Source organism: Hemiscyllium ocellatum, chromosome X (genome assembly GCF_020745735.1).
Source record: "Hemiscyllium ocellatum isolate sHemOce1 chromosome X, sHemOce1.pat.X.cur, whole genome shotgun sequence".
NCBI lineage: Eukaryota > Metazoa > Chordata > Chondrichthyes > Orectolobiformes > Hemiscylliidae > Hemiscyllium > Hemiscyllium ocellatum.
This window is the reverse complement of record NC_083453.1, coordinates 5,650,817-5,670,005: the sequence shown is the minus strand read 5'-3', so window position 1 is coordinate 5,670,005 and position 19,189 is coordinate 5,650,817. Positions and strand designations below refer to the sequence as shown.

At 51.6% G+C, this 19,189-nt stretch overlaps 1 protein-coding gene across 1 annotated transcript in view; it reads right to left on the bottom strand.

Annotated features, from left to right (window-relative positions):
* Positions 1-19,189, bottom strand: part of LOC132805843 (nck-associated protein 1-like) — a 165,090-nt gene that overhangs the window by 34,478 nt on the left and 111,423 nt on the right. The window contains exons 17-22 of the mRNA XM_060821150.1: positions 15,771-15,903; positions 14,736-14,855; positions 14,488-14,627; positions 12,629-12,760; positions 8,357-8,575; positions 6,090-6,220 (exon numbers count right to left, since the gene is read on the bottom strand). Of these exons, the coding sequence (XP_060677133.1) occupies positions 6,090-6,220; positions 8,357-8,575; positions 12,629-12,760; positions 14,488-14,627; positions 14,736-14,855; positions 15,771-15,903 (875 nt within the window). The remainder of the gene's footprint in view (positions 1-6,089; positions 6,221-8,356; positions 8,576-12,628; positions 12,761-14,487; positions 14,628-14,735; positions 14,856-15,770; positions 15,904-19,189) is intronic.

Here is a 19,189-nt window from a genome sequence, read left to right as displayed (position 1 = left end):
GCCATGCTAAATTGTCCCATAGTGCCCAGGGATGTGCAGGTTAGGGTGGATTGGCCATGCTAAATTGTTCCATAGTGTCCAGGGATGTGTAGGTTAGGGTGGATTGGCCGTGCTAAATTGTCCCGTAGTGCCCAGGGATGGGCAGGTTAGGGTGGATTGGCCATGATAAATTGTCTCATAGTGCCCAGGGATGTGTAGGTTAGGGTGGATTGGCCATGCTAAATTGTCCCGTAGTGCCCAGGGATGTGCAGGTTAGGGTGGAATGGCCATGCTAAATTGTCCCATAGTGCCCAGGGATGTGCAGGTTAGGGTGGATTGGCCGTGCTAAATTGTACCATAGTGACCAGGGTTGTGTAGGTTAGGGTGGATTGGCCGTGCTAAATAGTCCCATAGTGTCCAGGGATGTGTAGGTTAGGGTGGATTGGCCGAGCTAAATTGTCCCATAGTGCCCAGGGATGTGTAGGTTAGGGTGGGTAGGCCATGCTAAATTGTCCCATAGTGTCCAGGGATGTGTATGTTAGGGTGGATTGGCCATGATAAATTGTCCCATAGTGCCCAGGGATGTGCAGGTTAGGGTGGATTGGCCATGCTAAATTGTCCCATAGTGCCCAGGGATGTGCAGGTTAGGGTGGATTGGCCATGCTAAATTGTCCCATCGTGCCCAGGGATGTGCAGGCTCGGGTGGATTGGCCATGCTAAATTGTCCCATAGTGCCCAGGGATGTGCAGGTTAGGGTGGATTGGCCATGCTAAATAGTCCCATAGTGTCCAGGGATGTGCAGGTTAGGGTGGATTGGCCGTGCTAAATTGTCCCATAGTGCCCAGGGATGTGCAGGTTAGTGTGGATAGGCCATGCTATATTATCCCATAGTGTCCAGGGAAGTGCAGGTTAGGGTGGATTGGCCATGCTAAATTGTCCCATAGTGCCCAGGGATGTGCAGGTTTGGGTGGATTGGCCATGCTAAATTGTCCCATAGTGCCCAGCGATGTGCAGGTTAGGGTGGATTGGCCATGCTAAATTGTCCCATAGTGACCAGGGTTGTGTAGGTTATGGTGGATTGGCCATGCTAAATTGTTCCGTAGTGCCCAGGGATTTCCAGGCTAGGGTGGATTGACCATGCTAAATTGTCCCATAGTGCCCAGGGATGTGCAGGTTAGGGTGGATTGGCCGTTCTAAATAGTCCCATTGTGTCCAGGGATGTGCAGGTTAGTGTGGATTGGCCATTCTAAATTATCCCATAGTGTCCAGGGATGTGCAGGTTAGGGTGGATTGGCCGTGCTAAATTGTCCTGTAGTGTACAGGGATGTGCAGGTTAGGGTGGATTGGCCATGCTAAATTGTCCCATAGTGTCCAGGGATGTGTAGGTCAGGGTGGATTGGCCGTGCTAAATTGTCCCGTAGTGCCCAGGGATGGGCAGGTTAGGGTGGATTGGCCATGATAAATTGTCTCATAGTGCCCAGGGATGTGCAGGTTAGGGTGGATTGGCCGTGCTAGATTGTCCCATAGTGCCCAGGGATGTGTAGGTTAGGGTGGATTGGCCATGCTAAATTGTCCCGTAGTGCCCAGGGATGTGCAGGTTAGGGTGGAATGGCCATGCTAAATTGTCCCATAGTGCCCAGGGATGTGCAGGTTAGGGTGGATTGGCCATGCTGAATTGTCCCATAGTGCCCAGGGATGTGTAGGTTAGGGTGGATTGGCCATGCTAAATTGTCCCATAGTGACCAGGGTTGTGTAGGTTAGGGTGGATTGGCCGTGCTAAATAGTCCCATAGTGTCCAGGGATGTGTAGGTTAGGGTGGATTGGCCGAGCTAAATTGTCCCATAGTGCCCAGGGATGTGTAGGTTAGGGTGGGTAGGCCATGCTAAATTGTCCCATAGTGTCCAGGGATGTGTATGTTAGGGTGGATTGGCCATGATAAATTGTCCCATAGTGCCCAGGGATGTGCAGGTTAGGGTGGATTGGCCATGCTAAATTGTCCCATAGTGCCCAGGGATGTGCAGGTTAGGGTGGATTGGCCATGCTAAATTGTCCCATCGTGCCCAGGGATGTGTAGGTTAGGGTGGATTGGCCATGCTAAATTGTCCCTTAGTGCCCAGGGATGTGCAGGTTAGGGTGGATTGGCCATGCTAAATTGTTCCGTAGTGCCCAGGGATGTCCAGGCTAGGGTGGATTGACCATCCTAAATTGTCCCATAGTGCCCAGGGATGTGCAGGTTAGGGTGGATTGGCCGTTCTAAATAGTCCCATGGTGTCCAGGGATGTGCAGGTTAGGGTGGATTGGCCGTGCTAAATTGTTCTGTAGTGTCCAGGGAAGTGCAGGTTAGGGTGGGTTGGCCATGCTAAATTGTCCCATAGTGTCCAGGGATGTGCAGGTTAGGGTGGATTGGCCATGACAAATTGTCCCATAGTGCCCAGGGATGTGCAGGTTAGGGTGGATTGGCCATGACAAATTGTCCCATAGTTCCCAGGGATGTGCAGGTTAGGGTGGATTGGTCAAGCTAAATTGTCCCATAGTGTCCAGGGATGTGTAGGTTAGGGTGGATTGGCCATGCTAAATTGTCCCATAGTGTCCAGGGATGTGCAGGTTAGGGTGGATTGGCCATGCTAAATTGTCCTGTAGTGTCCCGGGATGTGCAGGTTAGGGTGGATTGGCCCTGCTAAATTGTCCCACAGTGCCCAGGGATGTGCAGGTTAGGGTGGATTGGCCATGCTAACTTGTCCCATCGTGCCCAGGGATGTGCAGGTTAGGGTGGATTGGCCATGCTAAATTGTCCCATAGTGCCCAGGGATGTGCAGGTTAGGGTGGATTGGCCACGCTAAATTGTCCCATAGTGCCCAGGGATGTGCAGGTTAGGGTGGATTGGCCATGCTAAATTGTCCCATAGTGACCAGGGTTGTGTAGGTTATGGTGGATTGGCCATGCTAAATTGTTCCGTAGTGCCCAGGGATTTCCAGGCTAGGGTGGATTGACCATGCTAAATTGTCCCATAGTGCCCAGGGATGTGCAGGTTAGGGTGGATTGGCCGTTCTAAATAGTCCCATTGTGTCCAGGGATGTGCAGGTTAGTGTGGATTGGCCATTCTAAATTATCCCATAGTGTCCAGGGATGTGCAGGTTAGGGTGGATTGGCCGTGCTAAATTGTCCTGTAGTGTACAGGGATGTGCAGGTTAGGGTGGATTGGCCATGCTAAATTGTCCCATAGTGTCCAGGGATGTGTAGGTCAGGGTGGATTGGCCGTGCTAAATTGTCCCGTAGTGCCCAGGGATGGGCAGGTTAGGGTGGATTGGCCATGATAAATTGTCTCATAGTGCCCAGGGATGTGCAGGTTAGGGTGGATTGGCCGTGCTAGATTGTCCCATAGTGCCCAGGGATGTGTAGGTTAGGGTGGATTGGCCATGCTAAATTGTCCCGTAGTGCCCAGGGATGTGCAGGTTAGGGTGGAATGGCCATGCTAAATTGTCCCATAGTGCCCAGGGATGTGCAGGTTAGGGTGGATTGGCCATGCTGAATTGTCCCATAGTGCCCAGGGATGTGTAGGTTAGGGTGGATTGGCCATGCTAAATTGTCCCATAGTGACCAGGGTTGTGTAGGTTAGGGTGGATTGGCCGTGCTAAATAGTCCCATAGTGTCCAGGGATGTGTAGGTTAGGGTGGATTGGCCGAGCTAAATTGTCCCATAGTGCCCAGGGATGTGTAGGTTAGGGTGGGTAGGCCATGCTAAATTGTCCCATAGTGTCCAGGGATGTGTATGTTAGGGTGGATTGGCCATGATAAATTGTCCCATAGTGCCCAGGGATGTGCAGGTTAGGGTGGATTGGCCATGCTAAATTGTCCCATAGTGCCCAGGGATGTGCAGGTTAGGGTGGATTGGCCATGCTAAATTGTCCCATCGTGCCCAGGGATGTGTAGGTTAGGGTGGATTGGCCATGCTAAATTGTCCCTTAGTGCCCAGGGATGTGCAGGTTAGGGTGGATTGGCCATGCTAAATTGTTCCGTAGTGCCCAGGGATGTCCAGGCTAGGGTGGATTGACCATCCTAAATTGTCCCATAGTGCCCAGGGATGTGCAGGTTAGGGTGGATTGGCCGTTCTAAATAGTCCCATGGTGTCCAGGGATGTGCAGGTTAGGGTGGATTGGCCGTGCTAAATTGTTCTGTAGTGTCCAGGGAAGTGCAGGTTAGGGTGGGTTGGCCATGCTAAATTGTCCCATAGTGTCCAGGGATGTGCAGGTTAGGGTGGATTGGCCATGACAAATTGTCCCATAGTGCCCAGGGATGTGCAGGTTAGGGTGGATTGGCCATGACAAATTGTCCCATAGTTCCCAGGGATGTGCAGGTTAGGGTGGATTGGTCAAGCTAAATTGTCCCATAGTGTCCAGGGATGTGTAGGTTAGGGTGGATTGGCCATGCTAAATTGTCCCATAGTGTCCAGGGATGTGCAGGTTAGGGTGGATTGGCCATGCTAAATTGTCCTGTAGTGTCCCGGGATGTGCAGGTTAGGGTGGATTGGCCCTGCTAAATTGTCCCACAGTGCCCAGGGATGTGCAGGTTAGGGTGGATTGGCCATGCTGAATTGTCCCATCGTGCCCAGGGATGTGCAGGTTAGGGTGGATTGGCCATGCTAAATTGTCCCATAGTGCCCAGGGATGTGCAGGTTAGGGTGGATTGGCCACGCTAAATTGTCCCATAGTGCCCAGGGATGTGCAGGTTAGGGTGGATTGGCCACGCTAAATTGTCCCATAGTGCCCAGGGATGTGTAGGTTAGGGTTGGTAGGCCATGCTAAATTGTCCCATAGTGTCCAGGGATGTGCAGGTTAGGGTGGATTGGCCATGCTGAATTGTCCCATAGTGTCCAGGGATGTACAGGTTAGGGTGGGTTGGCCATGCTAAATTGTCCCATAGTGCCCAGGGATGTGCAGGTTAGGGTGGTTTGGCCATGCTAAATTGTCCTGTAGTGTCCGGGATGTGCAGGTTAGGGTGGATTGGCCATGCTAAATTGTCCTGTAGTGTCCCGGGATGTGCAGGTTAGGGTGGATTGGCCATGCTAAATTGTCCCATCGTGTCTAGGGATGTACATGTTAGGGTGGATTGGCCATGCTAAATTGTCCCATAGTGCCCAGGGATGTGCAGGTTAGTGTTGATTGGCCATGGTAAATTGTCCCATAGTGTCCAGGGATGTGCAGGTTAGGGTGGATTGGCCGTGCTAAATTATCCCATAGTGTCCAGGGATGTACATGTTAGGATGGATTGGCCATGCTAAATTGCCCCATAGTGTCCAGGGATGTACTTGTTAGGATGGATTGGCCATGTTAAATTGTCCCATAGTGCCCAGGGATGTGCAGGTTAGGGTGGATTGGCCATGCTAAATTGCCCCATAGTGCCCAGGGATGTGCAGGTTAGGGTGGATTGGCCATGCTAAATTGTACCATAGTACCCAGGGACGTGCAGGTTCGGTCCATTAGTCAGGGTGAAATGTAAAATAATTGGGTCTCGGTAGGTTACTCTTCGGACGGTCGGTGTGGACATGTTGTTCTGAATGGCCTGTTTCAGCACTGTCGGGATTCTCTGCATGTGGATGTGTATTTTCGTCAGCTAGACAGTTTTTCAATGAACTCTGCATTTCTGAATGTCAGGGCGTTAGGGGTCAGAGGGCAGTGGCTAATTTTGAGGGAGCTGTGACCTTTGAGGACTTGGAATCTTGCTCCTGACTGGAAGGGTCTGGTGTGTGGGCCAAAGTCCCACATGGGGAACTGGGAGATTTCCCAGTGCCAGTTTGGTTACCCAAATGGGATAAGCGAGAGAGCGGGCGATGGTGGTTGCCCCTGGGCATGAAGTGGGCAGTGTGGAACAAGGGAGAAGAGTGCAGGGAAGGTTAGGAAAGCAAAGGCTGTGTTTGCTCTGCCCTTGTTTAGGCCCGTGCAAATTAACACCAGCAAAGAGGGGATGCAGGGAGAGCACAATTTTCATTAAATTCAGAGGTTGCGAGAAATCATGACAGAGGGGATATAGTTGGCACTGGAAGTGACTTTGACGGGTTCGGGGCAAATTTCACGGGCCCAAGCCAGGAAGGAATAAAACCAGCTCCGCACAGACCTGACACATCTGAATATTCTTCAGCGTTGAATATCTGCACGTTCTCGGCAGGGATGGTTACGAAAGCTCTGACAGCGGGGGAGTGAATGATGATCCCAGTGCTGGCCTGCCGCAGAAGACTTTCCAAGTACCTGCAACATTACAAACGGTGGGAGGTGAATCCTTCGGGGAAATGGTCGCAGATCTGGCCATTGCTGAACCAATCAGGTCCAACTGCCTCTGCCCTCCAGGGACAAGGGAGCACAGGGTTTCATGATGCCAGGCATGGACAGCTACAATCCGATCGAAACCCAACAGTCGCTACAATCTGCCGCACGGTCACTGACTCGACCATTTGCAAAACGTGAGGGGATCACTTAGGAGCTTTGTTTTCGAGTTACCGGCCTCACCCAGGGCAAATAAGGAAGAAGATGGCGCACTTCGAACGCGGTTCAACCCGGTGCCCTCAGCACCAAGCAGACCCAACCAATGGTCACTCAAGCAAATCAAGTAACTGTAACATCAGTGCTGAGGGAGTGCCGCACTGTCGGAGGGTCAGTGCTGAGGGAGTGGGTACTGTCGGAGGGTCAGTGCTGAGGGAGTGCTGCGCTGTGAGAGGGTCAGTGCTGAGGGAGTGATGCACTGTCAGAGGGTTAGTGCTGAGGGAGTGGGTACTGTCGGAGGGTCAGTGCTGAGGGAGTGCCGCACTGTCGGAGGGTCAGTGCTGAGGGAGTGCCGCACTGTCAGAGGGTCAGTGCTGAGGGAGTGGGTACTGTCGGAGGGTTAGTGCTGAGGGAGTGCTGCGCTGTGAGAGGGTCAGTGCTGAGGGAGTGATGCACTGTCAGAGGGTTAGTGCTGAGGGAGTGGGTACTGTCGGAGGGTCAGTGCTGAGGGAGTGGCGCACTGTCGGAGGGTCAGTGCTGAGGGAGTGCCGCACTGTCAGAGGGTCAGTGCTGAGGGAGTGGGTACTGTCGGAGGGTCAGTGCTGAGGGAGTGCTGCGCTGTGAGAGGGTCAGTGCTGAGGGAGTGATGCACTGTCAGAGGGTTAGTGCTGAGGGAGTGCTGCGCTGTGAGAGGGTCAGTGCTGAGGGAGTGATGCACTGTCAGAGGGTCAGTGCTGAGGGAGTGCCGCACTGTCGGAGGGTCAGTGCTGAGGGAGTGCCGCATTGTCGGGGGGTCAGTGCTGAGGGAGTGCCGCACTGTCGGAGGGTCAGTGCTGAGGGAGTGCCGCACTGTCGGAGGGTCAGTGCTGAGGGAGTGCCGCACTGTCGGAGGGTCAGTGCTGAGGGAGTGCCGCACTGTCGGAGGATCAGTGCTGAGGGAGTGCCGCACTGTCGGAGGGTCAGTGCTGAGGGAGTGCCGCACTGTCGGAGGGTCAGTGCTGAGGGAGTGCCGCACTGTCGGAGGATCAGTGCTGAGGGAGTGCCGCACTGTCGGAGGGTCAGTGCTGAGGGAGTGCCGCACTGTCGGAGGGTCAGTGCTGAGGGAGTGCCGCACTGTCGGAGGGTCAGTGCTGAGGGAGTGCCGCACTGTCGGAGGGTCAGTGCTGAGGGAGTGCCGCACTGTCGGAGGGTCAGTGCTGAGGGAGTGGGCACTGTCGGAGGGTCAGCGCTGAGGGAGTGCCGCACTGTCGGGGGGTCAGTGCTGAGGGAGTGCCGCACTGTCGGAGGGTCAGTGCTGAGGGAGTGCCGCACTGTCGGAGGGTCAGTGCTGAGGGAGTGGGCACTGTCGGAGGGTCAGTGCTGAGGGAGTGCCGCACTGTCGGGGGGTCAGTGCTGAGGGAGTGCCGCACTGTCGGAGGGTCAGTGCTGAGGGAGTGCCGCACTGTCGGAGGGTCAGTACTGAGGGAGTGCCGCACTGTCGGAGGGTCAGTACTGAGGGAGTGCCGCACTGTCGGAGGGTCAGTGCTGAGGGAGCGCCGCACTGTCGGAGGGTCAGTACTGAGGGAGAGCCGCACTGTCGGAGGGTCAGTACTGAGGGAGAGCCGCACTGTCGGAGGGTCAGTACTGAGGGAGAGCCGCACTGTCAGAGGGTCTGTGCTGAGGGAGAGCCGCACTGTCGGAGGGTCAGTACTGAGGGAGTGCTCTGCTGTGAGAGGGTCAGTAAACTGTGGTGACATTTATGTCGTGTCAGAACCATTTACCAAATTTAAAACATGACATTTCACTCACATTTGCAAGTGAACACTCTTCCCCACCTGTTGGGCTGACATTTGGCACTATCAGCAGATGTGAGTCAAACCCATGAGGCTGCTCCTCTGTGTCAGTGTGGTGTGGGTTGGCACCTACCAGTTGGTGTAAGCAGTGGTCAGTGTTATCTCTCCATTGGCGTCTGTGGCCTGGGATTGCTGCAGCAGGACCTCCTTGCAAATCCTGCTGACATCGATGTTCACGTAATGGCCCACAGAATGGATGAACGCGAGGAATGCCTTGACACCGGACAGGACCTCCGACGGTTTGGCGATCTCCTGGGTAGCTTGGCTGTAGTTGGCCAGCCGCATGATCGCTCTGCGTGGCAAAACAGAAGCATCGAAAAGACCCTGCCAGCTGGCATTGACTGTGTAGGTGGGAGAGAGTCAGAAATGCTGCAGTGCAGCCAAACGACACGGAAAGACAAGGTTGGCCCTGGAGCTTTCTCCTTAACGCTGAACCATAGAATCCCAACAGTGAGGACAACAGGCCATTCGGCCCAACAGGTCAACACTGGCCCTCTGAAGAGCATCCCACCTAGACCCATTCCCCTACGCTATTACTCTACATTTGCCCCTGACTAATGCACCTAACCTGCACATCCCTGGGCACTATGGGACATTATAGCATGGCCAATCCACCCTAACCTGCACATCCCTGGGCACTATGGGACAATTTAGCATGGCCAATCCACCCTAACCTGCACATCCCTGGGCACTATGGGACAATATAGCATGGCCAATCCACCCTAACCTACATATCCCTGGACACTATGGGACAATTTAGCATGGCCAATCCACCCTAACCTACATATCCCTGGGCACTATGGGGTAATTTAGCATGGCCAATCCACCCTAACCTACATATCCCTGGACACTATGGGACAATTTAGCATGACCAATCCACCCTAATCTGCACATCCCTGGGCGCTATGGGGTAATTTAGCATGGCCAATCCACCCTAACCTACATATCCCTGGACACTATGGGACAATTTAGCATGACCAATCCACCCTAATCTGCACATCCCTGGGCGCTATGGGGTAATTTAGTCCCATAGTGCCCAGGGATGTGCAGGTTAGGGTGGATTGGCCGTGCTAAATTGTCCCATAGTGCCCAGGGATGTGCAGGTTAGGGTGGATTGGCCATGCTAAATTACCCCATAGTGTCCAGGGATGCGTACGTTGTGTGCATTAGTCAGGGGAAACATTGAGTAATAGGGTAGGGAAATGGGTCTGGGTAGGTTACTCTTCGGAGAATCAGTGTGGACACATTGGGCCGAATGGCCTGTTTCCACACTGTCAGGATTCTCTAATGAAACAGTGTCATTTTGAATAATTTCAGAATAGGGGAAAAGAAAAGAAACATCTAGCTTATGGAGAATCCCATTTATAAAGCCATTTCCATCCTGATCACCATGGATGGTACTGATTATTATAAACCCCGTCGGGTTCAGTCACGTCCTTTAGGGAATGGAATCTGCCTTCCTCACCTGGTCTGGGCCTACACATGACTCCCGACCCACAGCCAAGTTGGTTGACTGTCAAATGCCCTCTGAAACGGGCAAGGCAACTCGGTCCAATGGGCATTGAGGTCACCAGTCATGTCTACCCTAATTCTCACAAACGTGGATGCAGGTTTGCTCACTGAGCTGGAAGGTCTGCTTTCAGACATTTCGTCACCATACGCTGTAACATCATCAGTGACCCTCCAAACAAAGCTTCATCCAGAACCTCAACCCGAGCTACAAATCTTCTCAAAACTCGCCCTCACAAACATAGACAGAAACTAACAGACAGAATCGTCTCTCGAAGGAGAAATGCAACTTTGTGAAAATAAAATCATGAGCAGAAAAATCCTTCGATTCCCATCACTCTCAAAGGTATTCTAGAATCTGTCCCGTCTTAACGCTCTGCACCCTCTCCTCTGACCCAAATGATATAAACAATGACAACAGAAATTGCTGGAAAAGCTCAGCAGGTCTGGCAGCATCTCGACGGGTCCATGAATAGGAAGGGTTTAGAGGGATAAGGGGCTAACACAGGCAAGTGGCACTAGATCGGTTTGGGAACCTTGGTCAGCATGGACGAGCTGGGCTGAAGGGTCTGTTCCTGAGCTGGCTGACTCTCTAATCAAGCAGCCGTGGGAGCAGATTGGCTAAGAGGGATTGGCAAACGTTTTGGACAAGTCATGGAAAAGAACAAGCAGCAACATAGAGGAAAACGTTTTAAATCGAAAGGATGAAGGATTCATCAGATCCAAGGGGACATTGGCAGGTTAAACTGGAGTCAAGGATTGGATTCGAATGATTGCTTGGAAGCACATGATATAAACCTTGCTGAAAGATCTCCATCTTGCTTACATCAGGTGAGGAACCATACTTGGAAAGGGAACACTAATTTATATGGCGTGAGAAGTGGGTACTGATTGGTTGGATTCTGGTTGAAAACGTGTTGCTGGAAAAGCGCAGCAGGTCAGGCAGCATCCAAGGAGCAGGAGAATCGACGTTTCGGGCATAAGCCCTTCTTCAGGAATGCAGAGGAGATGACCTGGGGCGTGCAGTGAGAGAGGGACTCACTGAAATCCTTGTAGAGGGAGGAAGAGAGCTTCTTCAAGGAAGGCATCCTTGCAAGAGGATTGGCAGTCGGTTAAAATCTTCGAGGAGAAAATGAGGGCTGCAGATGCTGGAGATCAGAGCTCCATTCCTGAAGAAGGGCTTATGCCCGAAACGTCGAATCTCCTGTTTCTTGGATGCTGCCTGACCTGCTGCGCTTTTCCAGCAGCCTGGATTCTGGTTGGCATGGCGATGCAGCAGGAACTGTTCATTGTCAATTTGAGTTAGTTGGTTAATTCAGCTCCAGCCAGGCTGGCATGAATCCAACTGTTGGACCGTAACTCCTGTTGCGTTCTCCATCACAACATCCTGAGCATTCGGATTCACCTGAGAGTTTCTTCGGTGCATTAGTCAGGGGTAAATGTAGAGCAATAGGGGAGGGGAATAGGCTTGGATAGAAGACTCTTCGGACGGTCGGTGTGGACTTTACCTGCTGAAGGGCCTGTTTCCACACAGTAGGGATTCTATTTCCTTCGATTCTAACAAAGATGAACAATTCCGTTTCGGTCAGAGGATATTTCCCATTCTGAATGGCCCAGAGGACAGTTGAGAGTCGACCGTGTTGGTTGTGGGTCTGGAGTCACGTGTAGGCCAGATTAGGACGCCAGATTAAAAGGAGATTAGTGACTCAGATGGGTTTTTATGACAATGATTTTTGCGGTCATCATTAAACTTGTAAAATCCAATTTTTTTTCTTATTGAATTCAAATTTCACCATCGGCCATGGTGGGATTTGAACCTAAGTCCCCAGAACATTAGCTAGGGGCTCTGGATTCCTAATAACATCCCTTCCATGATAGAGAACAGTTCCTGTTGCATCTCCATGCCTACAACGGTCCAACCAATCAGTAACCTCGTCCCATGCCATCCAAATTAGTGTTCCCCTTCCACGTTCCTGGTGTCCCAGTCCTGACGAGAGTGAGACACAACATTCTGATGTCATGTCTCCTTTTAGCTACGCTCTACAAACGTCAGGTCTTTATGAGAGGATTTGGAAGCGTGTTTTTCAAAAATATGTTCGCGAAGAGAGTTTCGTGATCGATTATGAGTCCTCCCTGGTGATGTCTGCTTGTCACAGTTCCCCATTGATTACTTTAGCTTGTGGGGGAAGTGGATTGGATTCAAGTGATTGAGAGAGGAGAGAGACTCAATATGCAGCTCCCAGTTATGACTAGCTGCTCATGAAAGTGCTGTCTTAAGTCCTGCAAAGAAACTGAAGTCAGAACAAATAATTAAGCTGGACAATCCAAATGTGACAGCACAGTCTTTTCCAATAAAGCTAAAGTTCTCAATACCTTCAAAGATTTGTAGTTGTGGAGCCTGATCAAGCCCCTTAAATAAGTTAGAACATAGAAACATAGAACAATACAGCACAGAACAGGCCCTTCGGCCCACGATGTTGTCCTAGCTTAAGCACCTATCCATGTACCTATCCAATTGCCCCTTAAAGGTCACCAATGATTCTGACTCTGCCACTCCCACAGGCAGCGCATTCCATGCCCCCACCACTCTCTGGGTAAAGAACCCACCCCTGACATCCCCCCCTATACCTTCCACCCTTCACCTTAAATTTATGTCCCCTTGTAACACTCTGTTGTACCTGGGGAAAAAGTCTCTGACTGTCTACTCTGTCTATTCCCCTGATCAGTTCTGTCAGTAAAATCCTAACTTGGATTGTTAGAACAGTTGAAGACTGAAGAAGTACGGTCGTAAAGGCACGGTCCAGTCCCAGTGGCTAGCCCAAGTTGTCATGGTTACCTGGTGAGCCGGACTTCTAACTGGCTTGTCAAGTATTCAGCGGGTAATACAGTGTGCTCAAATATGACCAGCTCTCGGACGTAGTTGATGGCCATGCAGTATTCAGTGAGGGTCAGGTGATGTTTATCCATGCTGGAACAGAGAAACCGGTTTAGTGCTACCTCTTCGGATCTATCCCTGACGACGTTGCAAGACATTGCTGAAAAGAGCGAGTCCCCTTCTTGCTCATCCCTCATCAGGACACAATTGCAAGAATACCACATTTTCAAAGGGCGCAACAATTTATCTTGCAGGGAAGGAGAAGAGCCCAGTGGCTTGCCATGGAGAAGGTGCCAGGGTCTGGCGCATTCCCTATAGCAACGGCTCAATAGCAATCAGCATCAATGTGCCTATTTGGAAGTTAACCAACAGCATCAGGTATAACTATGGCTACTCTGACGATGCTTTCACTTTAAGATGATATTTTATCCTTTTTTTTAAGAGAGGTTGTAATGCAGAATTGGCTGCTGAAAACTACTTGAGAGGCCTTGGGTTTATTTTAATGCAGCCTGAATGATCACAGATCAGGATGTCTGGGTTTTGGACTCTCGGTAGTGTCAGAAGCTACTGGGGTCTCAATAGAGCTTCAGTGAATGATTCCCAGCTGCTCTTCTCTCAGAATTTCCTGTTGATGTTGTTTCCTCCTGGATTGGAGAACTGCATGTGAGAACCTGTGTCGGAATCTGCCTTTTTGCCAAGGCGGGATGGTTGTTGATGGGATGGTACTGTACTGGAACAGTCAATTAGCCATTGTTACTCTATATTATTCAGTCAAGATTTCCAATAGAATCAGAGAATACCTCCAGTGTGGAAACAGGCCATTCAGCCCAACAAGTACACACTGACATTCTGGAGAGTAACCGCCCAGACCCGTTCCCCAACATTTCCCCCTGATTAATGCACCCAACCTGCACATCCCTGGGCACTATGGGACAATTTAGCATGGCCAATCCCCCCTAACCTGCACATCCCTGGGCACTATGGGACAATTTAGCATGACCAATCCACCCTAACCTGCACATCCCTGGGCACTATGGGACAATTTAGCATGGCCAATCCACCCTAACCTGCACATCCCTGGGCACTATGGGACAATTTAGCACGGCCAATCCACCCTAACCTGCACATCCCTGGGCACTATGGGACAATTTAGCATGGCCAATCCACCCTAACCTGCACATCCCTGGGCACTATGGGAAAATTTATCATGGCCAATCCCCCCTAACCTACACATCCCTGGACACTATGGGACAATTTAGCATGGCCAATCCACCCTAACCTGCACATCCCTGGGCACTATGGGACAATTTAGCATGGCCAATCCCCCCTAACCTCCACATCCCTGGACACTATGGGACAATTTAGCATGGCCAATCCACCCTAACTTGAGCATCTTTATACTGGAGGAGGAAACCCACGCAGACACGGGGAGAATGTGCAAACTCCACACAGACAGTTGCCTGAGGCTGGAATTGAACCTGGGTCCCTGGCGCTGTGAGGCAGCAGTGCTAACCACTGAGCCACTAAGCCACCAAGCCGTCCCTCTAGTTAGGTGATTTTAAATTCCTCTTTCTTTTGTTTGCACTTTAACGTCAGTGTTTAAATAAATTGTCTTTTGCTGAACATCAAGTGGCTTGTGCCACGTCTGGAAAACCCCGTTCACTGCGACCTTTAAGCTGAAAGAAAGTTAGGGCCTACGTTCCATTCTTGAGGTGGATCTGCAATCCCAGTTGCAGCAGAGAGCCACCACATGTACTGAGCTGCGGTTTGGGGGTCAGGTGCACACCGAATGTCCTCAGACCTCCATCCCCCTCACTTACTTGGTGTCAACGGCTCTGTCCTTTCGCTGGCTCTCGATTCCCGGCTTTTCTCTGTTGGGCTCTGCTTTCTTGCTGACGGGCTTCTTGCGTTTCTTGTTGACGACTTTGCTGATGGTCTGAGCGGTGTGTTTGGGCAGGAGCTGAGGAGGGACCAGCCCAGCAAAGGCTGCATGTCAGTCCAACGAACCAATGCCGCAAACGATACCAATCCCACCCCACCCGCCCAGCCCATCGCCTCTGTCGCTCACCTTCTCGCTGAGGTTATGTTGCTCATAGCACAGTTGGATCATACAGCTGCTGGCCTGTTTGGCGATTTCATCCAGAAAGTTGCTGCACAGGCCCAGGCTTCGTTTCTGGAGGACGTTGTACTGCCCAGAGAGAAACAAAAGCTGCCATCAGTGGTCACCCTCGCCCTGGTAGGAAACACTGACTCCAGTCAGACTGCCATTCTCATTGGCAGCGCCCGCTGCAATGCATTTGCCAACCCGATATCGCCAGTGTGTGCCTGTCTCCACTTCTGGTGGCACTCACCAGGACTCTGGCAGGCAAGAGCTGAGCTTTGAGGGTGCCACCCTTGCATCAGTGGGCAACTGTACTATCTCCTCAAGTGAAGCTCACGTTAATTCTAGAGCTGCCAATCGAAATGAGAACTCCCTGGCAACCTATAACCCTCACCCACCAGCATCGGGCCATCTCTGAGCTAGGTGGCAGCACAGGCGCTCTCTCAGAGTTAGTGTAACAGAATGAGTCGCCCCGGAGTTGCCAAGTGGTGATGAAGTCACTTCCTGGAGACCTTCTCACACACTTCAGGCTGACACTCCTGACCAATGTGACGCACAGCCAATCAGCCAAGCGGCCTGTCCTTCCAACCTTTAACCCTCGAGACCTGTAAAGAGAAACCTTCAAAGAATTTGACAAAAAACAATCTTTTTTTGACGTCCCTGCAATTTTATTTCTTCAGGGCCGCACATCGCAGCATTCAGGAGATGGACTTTCATTTCTGGCCCACTCCTGGACAGGTGGCAAATTAGGCCCCAATGCTGGACATGAGAACTGGCCTATGTCACTTCCTTTAACAACATAGCAACAGGAAGAGACGATTGAGCCCCTGAATTGCAAGGATGGCAAATCGCAGAGTTTCAATGACTTGCAAAGGCAGCCAACTCTGAGAGGGTGTGCCCTCCCGTGGTGACACAGTACCGGAAGAATGACATGAAGATGGGTTAAGCTGGGACCGGAGCCGCGATGCACAGACAAGGAGGCAGAGATGTGCAGTGACCGACCTCCTCAGGGCACATGTTGTGGATGCAGTTTGAGAAGTGGCAGCAGACCATCGGGAACGCGATCAGGTACGGCAGCTGTGTGGGCTCCTCGATGCTTTGAGAGAACATCTTCTCGAACAGACGCGGGTAGAAACTGCGACAGAAAAGGGGGCAATTGTCAAAGTGGGCAAAATCGCAACTGAGCAGAACAGTCAAATTGGCCATGCTAAATTGTCCCATAGTGCCCAGGGATGCGCAGGTTAGGGTGGATTGGCCATGCTAAATTGTCCCATAGTGCTCAGGGATGTGCAGGTTAGGGCAGATTGACCGTGCTAAATTGTCCCATAGTGCCCGGGGATGTGCAGGTTAGGGTGGATTGGCCATGCTAAATTGTCCCATAGTGCCCAGGGATGTGCAGGTTAGGGTGGATTGGCCATGCTAAATTGTCCCATAGTGTCCAGGGATGTACAGGTTAGGGTGGATTGGCCATGCTAAATTGTCCCATAGTGCCCAGGGATGTGCAGGTTAGGGTGGATTGGCCATGCTAAATTGTCCCATAGTGCCCAGGGATGTACAGGTTAGGGTGGATTGGCCATGCTAAATTGTCCCATAGTGCCCAGGGATGTGTAGGTTAGGGTGGATTGGCCATGCTAAATTGTCCCATAGTGCCCAGGGATGTGCAGGTTAGGGTGGATTGGCCATGCTAAATTATCCCATAGTGCCCAGGGATGTGCAGGTTAGGGTGGATTGGTCATGCTAAATTGTCCCATAGTGCCCAGGGATGTGAAGGTTAGGGTGGATTGGCCGTGCTAAATTGTCCCATAGTGCCCAGGGATGTGCAGGTTAGGGTGGATTGGTCGTGCTAAATTGTCCCATAGTGCCCAGGGATGTGCAGGTTAGGGTGGATTGGTCGTGCTAAATTGTCCCATAGTGCCCAGGGATGTGTAGGTTAGGGTGGATTGGCCGTGCTAAATTGTCCCATAGTGCCCAGGGATGTGTAGGTTAGGGTGGATTGGCCATGCTAAATTATCCCATAGTGCCCAGGGATGTGCAGGTTAGGGTGGATTGGTCATGCTAAATTGTCCCATAGTGCCCAGGGATGTGTAGGTTAGGGTGGATTGGCCATGCTAAATTGTCCCATAGTGCCCAGGGATGTGTAGGTTAGGGTGGATAGGCCATGCTAAATTATCCCATAGTGCCCAGGGATGTGCAGGTTAGGGTGGATTGGTCATGCTAAATTGTCCCATAGTGCCCAGGGATGTGTAGGTTAGGGTGGATTGGCCATGCTAAATTGTCCCATAGTGCCCAGGGATGTGCAGGTTAGGGTGGATTGGTCATGCTAAATTGTCCCATAGTGCCCAGGGATGTGTAGGTTAGGGTGGATTGGCCATGCTAAATTGTCCCATCGTGCCCAGGGATGTGCAGGTTAGGGTGGATTGGACATGCTAAATTGTCCCATAGTGCCCAGGGATGTGCAGGTTAGGGTGGATTGGCCATGCTAAATTATCCCATAGTGTCCAGGGATGTGCAGGTTAGGGTGGATTGGCCATGCTAAATTATCCCATAGTGTCCAGGGATGTGCAGGTTAGGGTGGATTGGCCATGCTAAATTGTCCCATAGTGCCCAGGGATGTGCAGGTTAGGGTGGATTGGCCGTGCTAAATTGTCCCATAGTGCCCAGGGATGTGCAGGTTAGGGTGGATTGGTCATGCTAAATTGTCCCATAGTGCCCAGGGATGTGCAGGTTAGGGTGGATTGGTCATGCTAAATTGTCCCATAGTGCCCAGGGATGTGTAGGTTAGGGTGGATTGGCCATGCTAAATTGTCCCATCGTGCCCAGGGATGTGCAGGTTAGGGTGGATTGGACATGCTAAATTGTCCCATAGTGCCCAGGGATGTGCAGGTTAGGGTGGATTGGCCATGCTAAATTATCCCATAGTGTCCAGGGATGTGCAGGTTAGGGTGGATTGGCCATGCTAAATTATCCCATAGTGTCCAGGGATGTGCAGGTTAGGGTGGATTGGCCATGCTAAATTGTCCCATAGTGCCCAGGGATGTGCAGGTTAGGGTGGATTGGCCGTGCTAAATTGTCCCATAGTGCCCAGGGATGTGCAGGGTAGGGTGGATTGGTCATGCTAAATTGTCCCATAGTGCCCGGGGATGTGCAGGTTAGGGTGGATTGGCAATGCTAAATTGTCCCGTAGTGCCTAGGGATGTGTAGGTTAGAGTGGATTGGCCATGCTAAATTGTCCCATAGTGCCCAGGGATGTGCAGGTTAGGGTGGATTGGCCATGATAAATTATCCCATAGTGTCCAGGGATGTGCAGGTTAGGGTGGATTGGCCATGCTAAATTGCCCATAGTGTCCAGGGATGTGCAGGTTAGGGTGGATTGGCCATGCTAAATTGTCCCATAGTGCCCAGGGATGTGCAGGTTAGGGTGGAATCGCCATGCTAAATTGTCCAATAGTGCCCAGCGATGTGCAGGTTAGGGTGGATTGGCCATGATAAATTATCCCATAGTGTCCAGGGATGTGCAGGTTAGGGTGGATTGGCCATGATAAATTATCCCATAGTGTCCAGGGATGTGCAGGTTAGGGTGGATTGGCCATGCTAAATTGCCCCATAGTGTCCAGGGATGTGCAGGTTAGGGTGGATTGGCCATGCTAAATTGTCCCATAGTGCCCAGGGATGTGCAGGTTAGGGTGGAATCGCCATGCTAAATTGTCCCATAGTGCCCAGCGATGTGCAGGTTAGGGTGGATTGGCCATGATAAATTATCCCATAGTGCCCAGGGATGTGCAGGTTAGGGTGGATTGGCCATGCTAAATTGTCCCATAGTGTCCAGGGATGTGCAGGTTAGGGTGGATTGGCCATGCTAAATTGTCCCATAGTGCCCAGGGATGTGCAGGTTAGGGTGGAATCGCCATGCTAAATTGTCTCATAGTGTCCAGGGATGTGCAGGTTAGGGTGGATTGGCCGTGCTAAATTGTCCCATAGTGCCCAGGGATGTGCAGGTTAGGGTGGATTGGCCAGGCTAAATTGTCCCATAGTGCCCAGGGATGTGCAGGTTAGGGTGGATTGGTCGTGCTAAATTATCCCATAGTGCCCAGGGATGTGTAGGTTAGGGTGGATTGGCCGTGCTAAATTGTCCCATAGTGCCCAGGGATGTGCAGGTTAGGGCAGATTGACCGTGCTAAATTGTCCCATAGTGCCCAGGGATGTGGAGGTTAGGGTGGATTGGCCATGCTAAATTGTCCCATAGTGCCCAGGGATGTGCAGGTTAGGGTGGATTGGCCGTGCTAAATTGTCCCATAGTGCCCAGGGATGTGTAGGTTAGGGTGGATTGGCCATGCTAAATTATCCCATAGTGCCCAGGGATGTGCAGGTTAGGGTGGATTGGTCATGCTAAATTGTCCAATAGTGCCCAGGGATGTGTAGGT